Source organism: Fukomys damarensis, unplaced genomic scaffold (assembly GCF_012274545.1).
Source record: "Fukomys damarensis isolate Sample0158 unplaced genomic scaffold, DMR_v1.0_HiC HiC_scaffold_7, whole genome shotgun sequence".
NCBI lineage: Eukaryota > Metazoa > Chordata > Mammalia > Rodentia > Bathyergidae > Fukomys > Fukomys damarensis.
The window spans coordinates 29,998,980-30,016,388 of NW_022900919.1; the positions used below are offsets into that span (position 1 = coordinate 29,998,980).

Here is a 17,409-nt window from a genome sequence, read left to right on the forward strand (position 1 = left end):
AAAATGGCATTACCTGGATGACTGCACTTGTAATCTTATTGGTTGGTCATGGTTTTGCCCCACCTCATGCCTACCTTGTAATTTTCCACTGGGTCTTATACTTTGTATTTTTGCAGTTTGTACCCACCTTACCACATGGCTTTGCTGTATAAAACATCTTTGAGAACTAGGGTGAGCAGGCAACCCCTTTTCTGGTCCCCTTTCTGTCTCTCTTAGACAGAAGCTTTCCTTCCTGTAATAAATTTTTCCTACTCATAAAAAAGAAAAGAAAATGGCATGTGCAAGTGGGGTTCCCAGGTAAAAGGATGTTCAGCTAATGCTCAGCTACATGTAAAAAGCAGGTGGTAATATTTAGGATGATTTAACTGTCTCTATTTACTTCTCAATATTCTCTTCCACAATGGGCTTTGTATACTTAAGAGAAAAGACATGCACAACTAAAGTACTTTCATTCTGTAAAATAAAAGCAAGTATAATTCTTAACATCTCAGTGTTTTCATGCTGGAAATGACCTCAAAGACTATCTAGCACTACATATCACTTTTTAGAGATCACTAAGGGGAGAATTTTGCCCTTAATTCTTCTGAGAAGATGAAGGCAGTCTTTATTTGGGAGCATTCTGTGATGCTTTGTGAGGCCCATTGGCCCTAGGTGCCTACAGAACCTAAAGATGCACTTTGTCTGGGAAGAATTTGCTTTCAACTATGAGCTAAGGAGATGTCAAGGAGACCAAGTGACAATACAGAACAGAGAGGAGCCAGCAAGGAGGAGGCTGGGCACACCGGGGCCATGACTCATGGCCCAGAGGTGAGATGCCCAAAGGGCCTATCCATGCATGCCTGGTATGTACTTCAAAGTTGTTTGTGTTTTTCCAACATAACTCCCCTCTCTGCACCCCCGATGTCATCAGCAAAACACAGTTTGCTCACAAATGCCTTGTTTTAATGCTGAGGGTTGTGTTGGGGTAGGGAAATTAGGATAGTGGCCAGGTTTCAGACATGAGTTACTGTTGTGCAGAATAGAGAGGGCATGTTGAGATGGAGTCAGGATTTGCTACCTGGAAAGTTTAGAAACTGGACCTGGAAATGAAAAGAGGATCTAACTCCCATCCTCATAGACTGTAAAAGTATTTACTTTTATGGGTCATGTAATGGAGATGTGAGTGGATATTATTTAGATGCCAAGGATCTAGCCATTTCTAATTGACTCCTGGACCACACAGGTAAAAAAGTGAGGTTCATAAAGTTAAATGCATTGATTACAGTCATGTTGCTCTTCACAGGAGAGGCTTGAACATTAGTGGTGAGTCAAAGTATACAGTGTTTGTAGTTGTTAATTTTTTTTAAACAATAACTTTAAATACAGAAAAGTTGCAAGACTAGGGCCAATAATTTTTAGAGACTTGTCACCCAGAGTCCTCAGTTGTTAACCTTTTACTGCATTTTCTTTATTATTTTTCTAAATATACATGTTACTTTTGGGGAATCATTTAAGAGTTAAGTTGTAGATGATGAAAGCAAAGCTTCCTGAGAACAAGAGGGTGTAAGTATCAAAACCAGAAAATTAATAGTGATATAAAATCATTTTCTAATTTGGAAACATGATCAATATGTTGCCAGTTATCTTAATAATATCCTTTGCAGCAAAAACAAATCTGGTGTAAGGTTCAATTCATCTTCACATGTCATGGTGGTCATTTCTCTTTCCTTATTAATCTGAAAGAGTTCATAAGTGTGTGTGTGTGTGTGTGTGTGTGTGTGTGTGTCTTTTTTTTTCAATACTTTTGAAGAGTACCTGGCAGTTATTTTGTAGAATGTCCCTAACTTGGGGTTGTCTCTTGTTTTCTTATCATCAGATTGCCAGGATGTGCTTTGGTGAGGACATTACATACCTTGTGGTGTGTTTTCCTTGACTCAGTGCACACAGTCTACTAGGTGTGGCCACCTCCACTTCACACTAACAGTTCTGGTCTCACCCACCTAACAGTGAATTACAAACTGAGCACAAGACACATTTGTGGGCTTAAATGTTCTGAACATTCAACTGTAAAGATATTGGATAACTAGGAAGTAATATTCCAGTGGACTCTGATTGCTGTAATTACCAAGCAGGAAGCAACTCACTGAGAATGGTGTAAAGCATATGTCTTCTGTAAAGCAACTTATTGAGAATAGTGTAAAGCATGCGTCTTATATAAGTTTATCTTTATTCTTTTCTTTTTAATTTGGGAGAGGAGCATATCTTGGCAGTGGAGGAGAAAATGGGGATGAGGAACTGGAGATTGTAAGTAAGCCCAATACTCCAAACTCTAAAGGGACCTAACGATGGAAACTACTCAACAAGAAGGCATTCCACTTTCAGTAGAGTGGCATATGGATGCACAGAAATCATATGCTGTCTCATAAAACTCAATCAATGAGAAACAGTGCAAGATAATTTCACACAGAAGGCAAACAAGCCACATTATTTAGATGAATAAAGTAAATACATTTTCACTAGAGGAGTGGAAGTCTTGACAGCTTCTTTAAACAGATGTCTTTCATGGAATAGAAGAGACTGATTGTTTGTGGGTATCTTCAGCTCTGTCAACAGGAGGCAGATGGAGGAGGGAGAGCATCATTGCTATGAGTAAGGAGGCAGAACGTGTTATTCAACCTCAAATTATTAGGGTGTGTTGTAAGGCTAGCATGCTCTGAGAAAGTCTTTTGCATTCATAACTAGAGACCAATTGCTAAGAGTTTTCCATACCCCAACTCATTAAATAAGTATTTCAACTCATTAAATAAATATGTGTAAGAGCTGAATGGAGCCATCTGGTGAGACAAAGTCCTCTAGAACACCCTATATAATGAATAATAGGCTTTCACTTGCACATGAACTTCAACTTGCCATCTTTCATCTCCACAGGGCTCAACAAAAGCATAAGAATGCATGATGGATGTTCCTCTAGAAGTAGCAGATTTGCAAAGGGTTATGTGGAAGGGAAACTTACAGAGAGTGAAAAGTCACTGGTGTCTAGCGCTCAGAAAACCTGGCTCTTGGCCCCACCTGGCCCATGTCTAAGCCCCTCCTAGGCATCTATTCTCCATGAACAATATTCAACACTTTCTGTGACTCTAGGAGCCACACTTCCTTCTAACCTGGAGCACAACAGTCCAAAAGAGTTTGGGTTGTCCATAGTTGCTCGTTAGTCTAGCATTGAGCTAACATCTGCATGGGATAAAAATTATGACTAACTTCAAGAACCAAATAATGGATCTTTATCAAGTCTGGAATGACAGCCAGGTAAAGAGACAAGTAGAGGATCCCTGACTCTCAGCACCACTCATAAAAATTTTCTTTCCATTTTCAATAAAGATGTACATATATTATTTCATAAAGGAACATTTAAGAACAAGCATTATATCTTTGGATGATCAAGGTGTGATTTAGCTATCAATTTGGCTGGGATCCTGGTGATTTACTAGTGTTCTATCTTTGCTTTGTGGCTTCTAAGTGAGTGGATCTGCCCTAGATTCATGTATTTCTAGCTTTGGAGAAGTAGGATGCATTTAATTATTTTGCACTTAGCTGAACTAAACATGGATGAAACTGGCTAATTCTACTAGCTGTTCATTGAAACTTTAAGGACAATAATTTATGGAGCCATTAGTACTTTTGATGTCAAAAGACAGTGACAGTGGGAACAGAGACACATAACTGACTTTCTAGTCATATCAGTTATTGAAAAGGATAGTTCAATCTGCTGCCAAGATATATGTGACCCCACAGAACAAAAGAACCAGGGTGAGATCTAGTCTCCTCTAATGCCCTATTAGTTCAACTTATTTTCCTCAGGTTTCCAGCATATATCTACTTTCATACCTTCCAAATACTTTTCAATGCCTGCTTCTACCTACCTGTGAAATCCAGCTCCTCATCTGAGTCTGTGTGACCTCTCATATTCTAGCCCAAGCCCAATTCTCTGAACTTTCCTCACAGTTGGAATCTAGTTAGGCAAAACTAGTGGACAGAACTACTCAGTCCTGAAATGTCTGGGCTGCAACCTTTTGAAATCATAAGCCAGATGCAATTTTTCCTGACCTTAACCTTGCCTGCATTTTGAAGACCCACTTTCTGCCTATAGTCACTGCCTTACATGCACTATAAACTTTTAAAACTTGACAGTGCTCTACTTATTTAAAGTGGCACTCCCATCCATCTGTGACTCCTTGAAGTCTGGACCTGTAGTTTATCTAACTTTATGTCCTTTCTTTAGCAGATGGTGTTGATATCCTGCCTGCATCCTTTGGCCTGCCCTGGAGGTCACCTGTAGATAGGACCTGCACATGCAAATGCTTTTCATACATCTCTCTGGCTGTGACTGTTCTCAGGTTTAGAAAACATTTTCATTCAGGATTGAGCTTTCTTCCTTCTTTTCAAAGTTTTCTTAGACCAGTGGGATTGAAACCCAGTTGCCAACTTGTTCCCAAATCTGTATTTCAGTGGTTGACATCATACCTGCTTATTGAGTGTACTCAGTACATGTTTGTTCAACAAATTGAGTATTCTGCTTTAATGCTTTTCCCTGGTATGTCTATGGGTCTTGTTAACTTTGTTGTTCATTAGGCTCCCATAATTCTTCTTTGGTACTTTCTTCCTTTCCAGTTAATGGAAATGGATAGTTTCTTTCTGGCTTCAACTGTGGACTCCAAATTTCAGTTCATGCCAAACCTCAGTGAGTAGACAATTCTCTAAGGTTCCCTTCAGTATTTTACTCTCCCTGAAGTGTTGCTTTTTTGAGACAGGGTTTCACTAAGTTGCTAAGTTGCCTGGACTGGGCTTGAACTTGTGATCCTCCTGCTTCAGCCTCTCAGAGTACTGGGATTACAAGCACTCATCACCACATTCAATAAAAAGCATTGCTCTTGCACTTCAAGAGATCACAGAAGGCTTGTTTCCCCACCTTCCCCCCACATTGGGCACTGAATGTTCTCACTTGATCTCTCATTCTTGACTGACATTATCAAGAAACCAGTCAACAGGAATGAACCAGAATGGACTCCTGGATGCCAACTGCCTTCCTGCGTTTGAGCGTCCAACATCTTTGAAGAGACCTGTAGCCTCCTGAAGAAACTAAACTGTTTTTCCCTCACAGAAATGGAGAACAAGCTAATGTCATAGAAGAATAGGATCTGTGAATCACTTTATTCTCTTCTATCTTTGGATTCTTACTAAGTCATGAAATGTTAGCCAATTAAAGGGGATTAATTAATAGAAGACATTTAGCACCTTCATGTAGCCCTTTCCAGCATGCTTGACGTTCCTTATTGCAATGCCTCATGACATATCTGCTTGTCTTGGACGGAACATTAATGGCTATGCTAAATATTTAGTTTTTTCCAATCATTTATTTTGGTATTCATTTGTCTCTTTCTCATTGTGCAGAATTGTGTTAGTCACAAAGGGAGTAAGTTCCTGATAAGCCGTTGTTGGTGTGGAATCCCTGACTTCATGAGCAGCTATATTTGGAAAATGGGAATTTATAAAAATTTAGGGGCAAAATGAAAAAAAGCAGACCTGGAAGACTTGAAATAAATGGATATGGCCAGGCAGAGCTGGTTTATGAAGCTAGTTGGTCATAAAAATTCCACTTCGTCCAATTTCCTGTCTCATCCAGTCTGAAAACCTAGTTGAATGGTTCCAACAATACCTTCATCTAAAGCACAGGCAAACAGAATTCAAATGCTCTTCACAAGTAGCTCAGGAGGCAAAACTGTTCAACTAATGTCTTTCTAAGATCCCTTCTGGCTCTGACAGGCTGTAATTTCATAATTGCCATTATTATTTGTAAAAATCTAAATGACACCAGATAAACCAGTTCGAATAATGCAGGCTTGGTTAGCTAGGTATGTCACAATATTTTGGTGGCATAGCAGTCTCTGAGCAGTCTGACAAGTGTTTAGAAATCATTATTCATAAAAATCAGCACAACTACCTCAAGTTGCTGTAACACTACTTGTCTTCTTGTCCTCCACCCAACCCTGTACATCTTGAGTTGCTGATGGTTGACACTTCTACTTGCTCCTATATTTCTCACACAACTGGGCTTCCTTTTGAGGCACACATCATAACTTTCCTGCTCAGAACCCCCACTCCCTGCCTTACCATTTAATATATGCCAACCTCTATATCTCTTTGTGAAGTTTTACTAGATGACCAAATTCCACTCTGTCTGAAAAAAATGCTGAAGAGTCAACACCAGCCCCAAATAACAGCCAATCATTAATCATTGATTGAATGGAACCAGTGTATCAATACCCCACCTCCTTGCCCCGCTCAGGCCGGAAGACCCTGAGGCCCATGTGCTGTGCCAGCTCCCAGTTTCCCAGCAGGACTGAGCTCTGGTCATTCACAGTGACAACTTGCTCTGTATCGCACACTTCCCTTCTGTTTCCTTTTCTGTTTCAGTTCTCCTCTCTCCTGTCAGTACTCTCTAGAATCACTCCTTGAATAAACTGCTTGAATTTAAGTTCTTGTCCCAGGAGCCATTCCTGCAGATCCAAACTAACATAGTCCTCTCTTTCCAGTGTGCAAAGGCCACTCCTCTAATTTCAACAGACTTCTCTAAAAACAGCAGCCATTGCTGCCCATTGTATCTGTCTCTCTTAGCCCTGTCCTGCTCTCCTTTCACAGCCTGCGTGTCTTGATTCTCCTGCGTCTGTAACGGTGCACCTCTGTCTCCTCTCCTGCCACTCCAGGCCTCTCACACTCTGCCCCAGGGCCTCTTTCTATGTCAGATGAGCAGGGATCCTGGCAGTACTGTCTGCCAGCGCACATATGAGGTACGTACAATGGATCCTTATGCATCTCACTTTCTGTTTCTTGACCTCCTTGTCTCTTTTCCACCCTGGTGACACCTTCAAAGACCTGTCACCAACAGGAAAGTGCTCAAGTTTTGGAGTCCTGAGCTTCAATACTCCACTAACCATGGCTTTTCCCTTTCTTCTCCTTTCCTATTACTCTCAATTAATCTAGTCTTCTATTTCAGGACAATCAGGATTTTGAGCACTCCATTTCTTTCTACACCCAATTTAAAAGTTCGTAAGGAAATAATTCAGTTGAAACTGCTCATGTCCATTCTTCCCAGCTGGGCTCCTAGTACTGTTCAGGAGTAATTATTTATTCTTGGTCAGCTCTCTTTCCTGCCCCCTTAGCTGTGTTTAAAAGTTTATCTACCTTGAATCCTGGTCCCCTTTCTCCTCATGCTACACAGACTTTGCTTCTCACCCCTTTGATGTAAGGGTGGCTTGGCCGTGTTCTCCTCTGGGGCCATTTTCTCCCTTTCATCTCAAACCGAGGCAAGATCCTTTTGCATAACTAGGTGGTTGCTTTTCTTTTCAAATAGAACTAAAAAAATGGATGATAATGAGGAATTGGGACTGAAGAAGTTCTGGCAAAAGGGTTTATAATGAAATCAGAAGCAATTTTAAGATAGATTGAACATAAGCAATACTATGAGTTATAAGTGGAAGTTAATATTTGCATATAACACAATATAAAAAGCAATGTATTTACCAAATACTGGGAGGTATGAGAGGAAAGATGAAGGAAACATTAGAATGTTGATTTCTCCATTTTATAAAGCTGTGACTAACTGTGAGATGAAATTTGTAGTTAAATAATTAATATGAAATTAACTATACAATTATCTATATATCATTTATATAAAATGTGTAATCGCAAACTCCTAAATGTTACACACACAGGTTTTTCTTAATTTTATGAAAATCTATTAGGAAATAATATCTCTTTTGTGTGATAAACTTATTTGAAGTTAAACAATTTCCTTAGTTTTCCATTTCTCTCCTGTTAAGTTCCATAATTATTAAATTAAATAATTTAAAATTTAGACTAGTATGTATGATGTGACTCCCATTTCTAGAAAGCAATCTGCCTATTTCTATTCTCTCTATACACATTCATACAAGAATATCTGCAATAAATTTATCTAACGCTAGTAATGGTTATTTCTGAATAATGAGACATGGAATAACTTTTTAAAATACTTTTTGCTTTTACCCAGCCATCCCTCTGCTGGTATTTTTCCAAAAGAATTAAAGGAATCATAGCACAGTGATACATGCACACCCATGTTTATAACAGCACATTCTGTAATAGTTAAAACTTGGAAACAGTCCAAGTGTCCATCAACTGGAGACTGGCTAAAGAAGATGGGATTTAATAAAAATTACTTGGTACTTTTTAAAATAATGAAATTGAGAAGAAAGGAGTGTTTATGGAATTTATTGTCAAATTTAAAGTTTAAATAAAAAGTAACCCAGGATCTTACTGTTTTGGTCAATGTTTTTATCACCATCCTGTAAGATTCTCAAGTCTGTTTTGCTCCATGCCAGAAAATAAAGAGGTTGTGCTGCTGCTTCACATACAATGTAAGAATGTTGTTTTATTATACTCATCAGAAAGTCTTAGCACACCAAAACACTATGCAAAAACTTACAGTCAAATTAGCTTTAGGGACAAAAACAATTAGTCAAGGCAGAGTAATTTTCTTTACATACGCCTCATGTAGAGGTCACCTGTTGATGCACAACTATTATACTGGGACAGCAGTGTTAACTCAGATGTGATTTCTGGACTCCCTACCCCTGGTGAATGTCAGCCAGGAAATAATACCTCAGGACTTGCTAACAAACACATCTCCATAAAAAAGGTAAAACTGTAACTCCTGGCTTTGAACTGTCTTGTGATTATTTGGCTCTCAAATAATAATCTACAAATTCCGTTTTTGCTTGTTTGTTTGCTTTGTTTGGTACTGGGGATCGAACTCAGGACCTTGTACATGAGAGGCAGACATGGGTACCACTGAACCAAATCCCTGACCCAATAATCTACAATTCAGTACAGCATTTATTTTTGAAATCATGGACCTAAGTTTAAATATAAAATGAAACCACTGTTTCAGTCAAAAGAACTTTCAGCACCAGGTTTCATGTTTTACTCTTCAAGCCTGACTTCTTTGAGCAGTTACAGCTGGATATGTAATTACTGAAAACTTAACTATAGCATCACTCTCTGCCGTGCTTTAACATTATGATCTATAGCTACTAAGACCTTTTGAAACAGAAGTTCATTTCCAGGTATTCATTCATTTAATAAAAAGAACTGTAATCCCCTCCCTTTTTGTATTTTGACCATGTTTTAACTACAGACTTTAGTTTCTTTGTAAGAGTTCATCCATTCTACATCAGTAAATTATAAGTTGGAATTTCAGGGACACACAGAAGTATGCCACTCACCCACTTGCTGGCTGCCACTTTCTTCTACTCTAGCTGTTAACAACAGAGAAATGGACCCTACAGAGGAAAATTTCTATTCTGTCTGGGCTTATGACCAAATCAACCATGTAGTGACTCCACTGCATCAATCATCTGGGAGATAAATATGTAACATCACCTACTACAAATCAGCATATTGGCTGCTAGCAGGAGGGACAGAGCATTGAAACAGTTTTATATTCTTTCTGAAGAAGACAAACTAAAATTACTTGGAAAGTTGATCAACAATGTGACACAATATAAGGGCTTTTATGGGCTGTGAAAGATGAGTGTTGTGATTTGACTTGGTTTAGTTGCAAAGTTTAGAGATATATTCCAGGAGTATAAGAAAAGACATTTATTTATAGCATATTGCTTTGGGTAATGCTGGCTACTTTAAAAGTAAACCTCCAAATCTCAGTGCCTTGATATAATAGCAATTTATTTCTCAAATAGTCTCCTGTGTCAGGAATCAGAGACCTAGACTCCTTCTGTGTGGATGCTCTTCTATGTCATAACTAGTCCCAGAAGAAGGGAGAACATGGAGAATTAATTGATAGGGACTTTTACGCACTGGGCATGGAAGAAGTACACATCTCTTTTGCTTATGTGACACAGGCTAGAATGGCCACACATTCATAATGATCTACAGGGCAAGTTAGAAATGTGATTTCGCTCTGGCAGATGAAGAAGGAAAGTGAACATGATGGTTAGGGCTTTGGCAATCATTACAGGTGTCATGTTTTAGGAAGTGGATCTAGGTTGCTTCCAGGAACTCAGGGGAAACATCTGCATCTCCAATGGACTCTCTCACGGCAACTGTGCTCTAATCTCTTCTCTATAGCAACTTTCCACTCAAATTTTCTAAAGCAGCTAAGATGATTGGCTGGGATAATCACCGTGGTCTTTAATGAATTAAATTCATGGAATTATTTGGGTCAGATCATTTCATGGACTCTGGGTAGCTCATGGATGGTATGTTATTGGGCTAGGAGTCTATTCCTCCCCTAATCCATTGTTACTCTGCAAAAGTACAATCCATCATCATCTTGTTATTACTGCCACAACTAACAATTGCTATTTTACTGTGTGCACACAGGACCATGCCCAAATCCTTACGTGCACTGCATGATTTATTTTTCACAATCACCATATTTAAAAAAATTTTTTTGAGGCTGGGCCCTCCTATTCTATCAGGCTATCCTTGAACTCCAAGTTCAAGAGTCTTCTTTCCTCAGCCTCCCAAGTAGCTGGGACAATAGGTATGCATCACTTTGGTGAGTAACAATCATATTTTATTAACAATTTTCAGAAGACAATGAGCTTCTGAGAAATTTAGTTGTGCAGTCAAGTTCCCAGTGCTGACTCAAAATCTTAGCATCTTTACCTTTCAACCTTCCTGTTTCTGGTTTGCTTTGGCCACAAGAAAGTTATTGGTGATAGTGAATACTGTGATAGTTATGAACGGTGTCAGAGAAAGGAGCACATAGTATGTAAATTAAGTCCCAAGTGGAGAGAGAACACTGTGATCTAGGTCAACCAGAGAGAACTTGATGGATGAGCTTTGACTTGATCTAAGGAATAATGTATTAAGTTGGGGTCCCAAATAATTAATGGCAAGTATGTCTGAGGAAGCAAGGCTGGGGTTTTCCTCTGTCAAGGCTATGGTAGTGGGTCTTGTAAGGTCAGAACTGTTCCTTATGGGCTTCTTAGGAAGGAATCTTTTTGGAAGAATCCAATCTGAATCTTGTTTTCTACCTCTTTTTTTTTTCTCCAAACAATTCCAGTTTTGATCTATGGAAGAATGGGATAGGAGATAGGAGGATGCTATTAGAGAACTACTCTTTTGACTGAAAATGAAAGTGTATAATTTGGGCCCAGTATGGTTGGGACACTAAGGCATCATTAAAGGGATCGGAGTAGATATCTAGAAGTGTCAAAGTCTAATTGATCATCAGGAAAATTGCAGTTAAAAATCACAATGAGACACTACTACATACCTACCAGAATGGCTCATGGATAATAGGTGAAAATATCAAATATTAGGAGAATGTAAAGCAGCTGGTACTCTCAGGTCCTGCTAGTGTGGATACAGTGTAGCATAAATATTTTCGGAAACTGTGTGGCTGTTTGTAGTAGGAAGAATTCTGAAGCAGACCCCCAAATTTCTGCTCCCTGGTGCACATGAATTGTATAAAAGCTTCTTCTGAATATGGGCAGTGTTGGCAGGATTTGGAGTAGGGTGGATCTCACTTCTTTGAGTAGACTGTACAAAGACAAAGGGATTTATGAAATTAATTAGGTTCCCAGATCAGTTGACTTTAAGTTAATCAAAAGATTCAGAAATTATCATGGTGATTTTGACTTAATCAGGTTAACATTATATTTCAAGGGTGACCTCCAGAGGTAGGTAGTCCTGGCGTAGAAACAGCAAGAAAATGAAGACCTCAGGTTTAAGTCCACAAGGAATTATACTCTTGTAAAATCTCAAATGTGCTCAGAGTGGGTGGTTTCCTGGTCATACCTCCAGGTGAGGGCAGAGCAGGCTGATTCTTGGACTGCAACTTGAAGGCTGTGAGCAGAGGATTTAGCTAAGTGTACCAGGCTCCTTCCCCAGGAATACTGTGAAATTTCACATCTGGCTGGTTTTAGGCTACCTGGTTTATAGTGATTTGTTACATGGTGATAAAAAGAACGGATTCAGTCTTCTAACACCAAACATATGCATCCTCTTGGACTCAGCTCCATTCCTAAGCATTTCCAACAGAAAGTCATATATGGGCTTAGCAAAGCACAAACACAGCTGTCTCTTGGTATCTGAGGGCATAACTACCAGGACGCTCAGAGGATACCATGTCCTCGGATGCTCAAGTCCTTTTGATGAAATGGTGTGGGACTTACACAAAACCCACATACATTCTTCTGTATATACTGGAAACTATCTCTAGTCAGTTAGAGTACCTCATACATGTAATTGCTGTGTAAACAGTTGCCATACTGAATAGTTTAGGGAATAATGTGGGGGAAAGAGGTCTGTACATACTCAGTTTCAGACAATGACTGGCTCAATCTGTAGATATGAAATGCCTGGGTATGGAGACAACTGTACCTTGATGTACACAAAAGACACACTGGTAACAAGGAAAGCTGAAAATTCTACAGGAGAGCATGAGGAGGCCTGACGAGACTGTCTCCTGATCTGGGTGCAAGTCCACAAGTTACTCATTTTCTGAAGACATTGAGCTGTGCTCTTTCCTAAATTAAATGACACTACACAACCAGAAAAATAAAGTGAAAAGAAATTTATTTTTATTACCTGTTTGCATGACTATTAGGTTATTTTCAGAATTAAAAAAAATTGTCACACATAAAAATGGCCACTGGATTTTAGTTGTGTGAGCACCCTTATGTCAATCCCCTGCAGGTCAGAAAGAAAACTCTCCTGAAACAAAAGAGGTGAATCAACTATTATAAAACTGTAACTCTTGATTTTTCAAACTTTAACTCTTCATTTTTGGCCTATCCTCAACACAACTCCACTAAATAGCTTTTGTTTTCTGTTTCAGGGGAATTACAATGAACAGCGTTCATTGAGAATTTGAAGGTGCTCTTTGGGTTGAGGTCTCGGAGACACTGCAAGCTCCTCACCCTCTAAACTTCTGTGTCTCTCCTTAGGTGCACAGCGTTTTAGAGTCAGGCCAGGTCATGATAAAATGAAAAATTTTATTCTCTCCACACATGTTTGAGATAAAGTTACAGATATTTTTATTTCATTTAAAAGGAGAAACATAGGGCCAGGGATTTAGCTCAGTGGTTCGGTGGCCTGCCTTGCAAGCGCAAGGACCCGAGTTCAATCCCCAGTACCAATAAATAAATAAATAAATAAATAAATAAATAAATAAATAAATAAAATAAAATAAAATAAAAGGAGAAACATAAATGCTAATGGTTTTGTAAGAATCCAGTAGTTAAATAATCAACAAATACTTTTCAAATATCTCATTTATGGGAAATCATGATGCTACTAGGACTGTAAGAAGAAGTATAGCTCCTTTCTCCCTTTGGAGGATTTAGGGTCCACCAGAGAAAGTACAGATGCATACATGCTGGTGGATGACATATGTTAATGTCAAATAAATGGTAAGGGTAGAAAAAAGTGAAAGGAAAGAAAGAAAAATATTGCAGAGATCTTGACAGTTGGAGAGAGCTTCTCGGAGGCAGAATAGGATAGAAAAATAATTATTTTCCATCAAGCAAATTTGGTTTTAAATTTGAGTTCTTTCATTTGTCAGCTATAAGCAGTTACTTAACCTCTCATCAGAGCTTTCAGATTTTCATGTGCGAACTGAAGCTGCTGCCTATGACTTCTAGCAGAAGGTCTATGAAGTCAGAAGGTGCCCACTGAATGAACAGTAGCAGATCCTCCAGCCTGCATCCTGCCCCTTCTGTGGAGAAATCGGAACTGGAGAATCTTTGGTGCCTGATGTTAGGCATCACTGGGGGCAATAAGGAGATGAGAAACTGCTGAGGGCCACAGCATGGAAGGAGAGGGGCACATTCAGGATTTGAAATACAAAACAAATGACAAAAGTCACCAGCTATACAGAGATGTATCCTGAAAGCAGGGCAGGCAGCCTTGGGAGACCATGGACCACAAACAACACTACCAAAGTTTCTGTACGCACAGCAAGCACAGTAATGAGTTAGTTATGGGGAGGGAGCCAGAAATATAGAAGACATAAGCCCTGCATATTTAGATTTCCAAGGAAAAAAGAATAGCTACATTCCCCTTGATTTAAGACCAGGGTTAGAACATGCCCACCTAACCTATAGTGAGCCTCTTCCTATTGGCCGTGTAGGAGCCTGGAGAGGGAAAAGCTCCTTGTGGTCCATAGCTCAGGAAGGATAGACCCAGGGCCTGAGAGACAGGCACTCTTTGGATCCAAAGGAGGAACTAACTGAGGGTTTAATTTGGGCAGATGTTCTATGCAGACACATCTGGCAGAAGTATCCTGTGATAGTCTGTTCCTTAACTATGTAGCAGGGAGAAACCACTGGGTTTGTTAAGAGGTACCACGTGAGAGTTCTAGGGAGAGAAGGAGAGAAAGGGTAAAGGGAAAGCCCATTCCTCCCAGATGGGTACTGCAGAATTGTGCTGTGAAATCAGTGGACTCCTTTCCAAGAGAGAAAGGGGAGAAAGTTACCTGCTCTTACCCGAAGTGCAAACTCCTGGGGATTTAAGGTGATTATTCATGTGTGATAAGATTGTGTAGCTCCTTGCTGGAATTTCATCATCAAAAGTACAAATCCCAGCCACGTATGGTGGCACATTCCTAGGATCTCTGCTCTCTGGGAGGCTGAGGCATTAGGTTTACTAAGTTTGATCACTGCCTCAGCAGTTTAGCATGACTGTCTCAAAAATTAAAAAATAATAAAGGACCGGGAACTAGCTCATCACGAAGGCCCAGGGTTCAATCCCTTAATACAACAAACAAAGTACGACTCCTTCATTAAGGTGTTTATTCCCATTGAAAAAATAATAATCTTGAGTTAAGCCATGATCAATCTCAGCTACACCTGGGTTTGATTAGGTTTCTCTGATCAGATCCCAAGGGCATGTTTTCAAAGGAGGGAGGAGGAGAGAAAAAACGAGGGTAGCAATGTCTACCTCCCTGAGAAAAGGGGTCCTGCAGGGGAAAAAGTCACAGGCTGTGGTGGTGTCCTCCTCCGCAGCCCTTTGGTACCCGAGGTGCCCTTCCCAGCTTCTGCAACAGAGCAGAACCCCCAGGAACTAAGGAGTAAAGACCCCTGGGCTTCTCAAAAAGGCCAGTGCTGCAATCTTCTCATGCTTTTATTTTGGGCCTCTTTCTGAACCAATCTCCTCCTCAGCCCCTGCAGGCTCAGCAACAATAGCAGAATGAGTGCAAAGACTTTAGCTCTTAAATGTTCCCAATACCTGTCAATTAATAATAATCGCTACTATACTTTAGATTGGTCCCTGGATCCTGGATTACGACAAAATCGTCTAACTCTAGGAGGCTGAGACAGGAAGATCACACATGTCAGACAAGCCTGAGCAATTTAGGGAATTACGGAGACATTGTCTCAAAATAAAAAGTAAAAAAGGCTCCTTTCTTTGAGAAAGAAGGCGGTAGGCTGATTTATCGGTCGGATGCACTCACTTTGAAAACAGCCCCTAGCCCTGGGCGGGGACGCGGGCTGCTCCCTCCTTGCTCCGCCAACGCTCTCCTTCCCCAGAGCAACAAGTTCTCTGAAGAGCGACCCGCCCGCGCGCTACAGGCCAGCGCCGCGCCTCCTCCCCGACCTCCGCCAAACTCTTCGCCAAACCCAGCTGGCATGGAAATCGCGGCTGCTGCTTACGCCTTCTGAGAGCCCGCCACCAGCGACTTCAGGAGCCCTCGCAGTGGCTGGGAGGGAGGCGGGAGGCTGGAAGTCCGGATGGGAGCCCCTAGCCCGCTCACCCTTCAAGGCGAAAGCAGCACCCGGAGCAGCCAACGAGCATTTTGCGCCCCTCTCAGGAGGAGGGGAAGGGACCCCGAATGTCCCTGACGTCCGTCCAGCCTCCCGGCAGCCAGATACATCGTTCTGTCCTTTGTCCCCTCGCACCAGCTTCACCCTCCCTCCACCTCACCCGGCTCCAGGTCTCCTGAGGACGCCGGAGATCTCGGGACAAAGCCGCGGCCCGCCGGGCACTTGCGCTCTTTTCCCCCGGTGGGTCCCCTGGCGTCTCCAAAGGAGTCCAGAGGCGCCGAGCTGCCCAAACTGTTGGTCTCCAACAACTTCTTGGAATGGGGATCCCCGCGCTCTCCTGGGAAAGCCAGACTGGCCGCCCACAGATTGTGAGAGGACACCTCTACTTCTTCCTAGGGAATTCCCCTCCAAATCGACCTCACCGTTTGGTCCCCCACAAGTTGGGAGCTGAAACTCCGAGTCCACCACGAGTGCGCTCAGGGGGTGGGCGGTCGTGGGCGGGGGGCCAGGGCGCAGAGGTTTCGCCTGGACCTTGGGAGAGAGACCAGTTAATGTGACAAGCCTCCCAATTAGGAAGCTCTTGTGGCCAGAAAAGAGCTGGGACCCAGTTCCCCGGGAGGTAGGGAAGCCCTGCACGGTGCGGGGTGGGGGAACCCCGTGGTGAGCACTCCCGGTGCCCTGTCGGCGGGAAACGATTCTTTCTTGGGGGATTGGGAGTGGTGGGCGCATCCCTGGCAAAGCAGCCAGTGCCAAGCCCAGCTATTCGGGGCTTCACCCCTCCAGCCTCAGGCAGCCTGGAGAACTTGGTACCTCGGACAGCAGCCCGGGCGCGAGGCGTCGTTTGCAAGGTGTTACCCTCTTCGCCGCCACCAAGTCAAAAAGCAATACATTATTTTGATGACCTTACTAGTGCAGACGAAGGACATTTTAATTACATAACCCGTGAAAGATCACCGGAGGCAATGTCGTGTTTAAGCGCCGATGGCAGAATATCTGCATCGCAGGAGAAAGAAAACTTGCAAATCTGCAGGGAGATTGCGCAGGGCTGCTGCCCTTCGCGTGGAAGCGACATGCGAAATGCACAGGAGAGCTTACCTTCCGGACTCCGAAGCCGTGCTCCGCGGCAACTTGGCGAGCTTCTTCCTCTCCCCCTTTATGCAACTCCACGAGAAAATGATTCGTGAAGATGGGTCTCTCGGCAGATGCAGAAACCATGACACAGAAGAGGAGCCCGGCGGCCGCCTGCCACTGAGAGCCACAACCCCCCTTCATCCTTCTCTGGAGTGGAAAGTGGGGCTGGGAGGCGCACAGTCTGCTGGAGCAGGGCACCCGGAGGGAAGGCGCAAATTAAAAATAGGTATGGAGTTTTGTTTTCTGTTGTTATTTTAAAAAAATCTTTGTATAGGGAAGGGGACTGAGCCGGGGCTTGGGAAGTAGCCGATCAGAGTGTGTTCCCCTCCGGCTTCTGGCTGGCTGGGAAGCTGAGCAGTCCGGCGGCGGCCCGGCTCTTGGGGTGCGAGTATGGAGAGCTGTGTGCACCCGAGAGCGAGAGCGAGTGGCTGGATGTCTGTGCTTGATGCTAAATCTGCATTTTCAGCTC

At 42.0% G+C, this 17,409-nt stretch overlaps 1 protein-coding gene across 1 annotated transcript in view; it reads right to left on the minus strand.

Annotated features, from left to right (window-relative positions):
• The window catches only part of Pcsk2 (proprotein convertase subtilisin/kexin type 2), a 247,448-nt gene extending 230,045 nt beyond the window's left edge, over positions 1–17,403 (minus strand). Inside the window, exon 1 of the mRNA XM_010634126.2 lies at positions 16,905–17,403. Within this exon, the coding sequence (XP_010632428.1) occupies positions 16,905–17,081 (177 nt within the window). The 5' untranslated portion in view covers positions 17,082–17,403. The remainder of the gene's footprint in view (positions 1–16,904) is intronic.
• Positions 17,404–17,409: the final 6 nt, after the last annotated feature.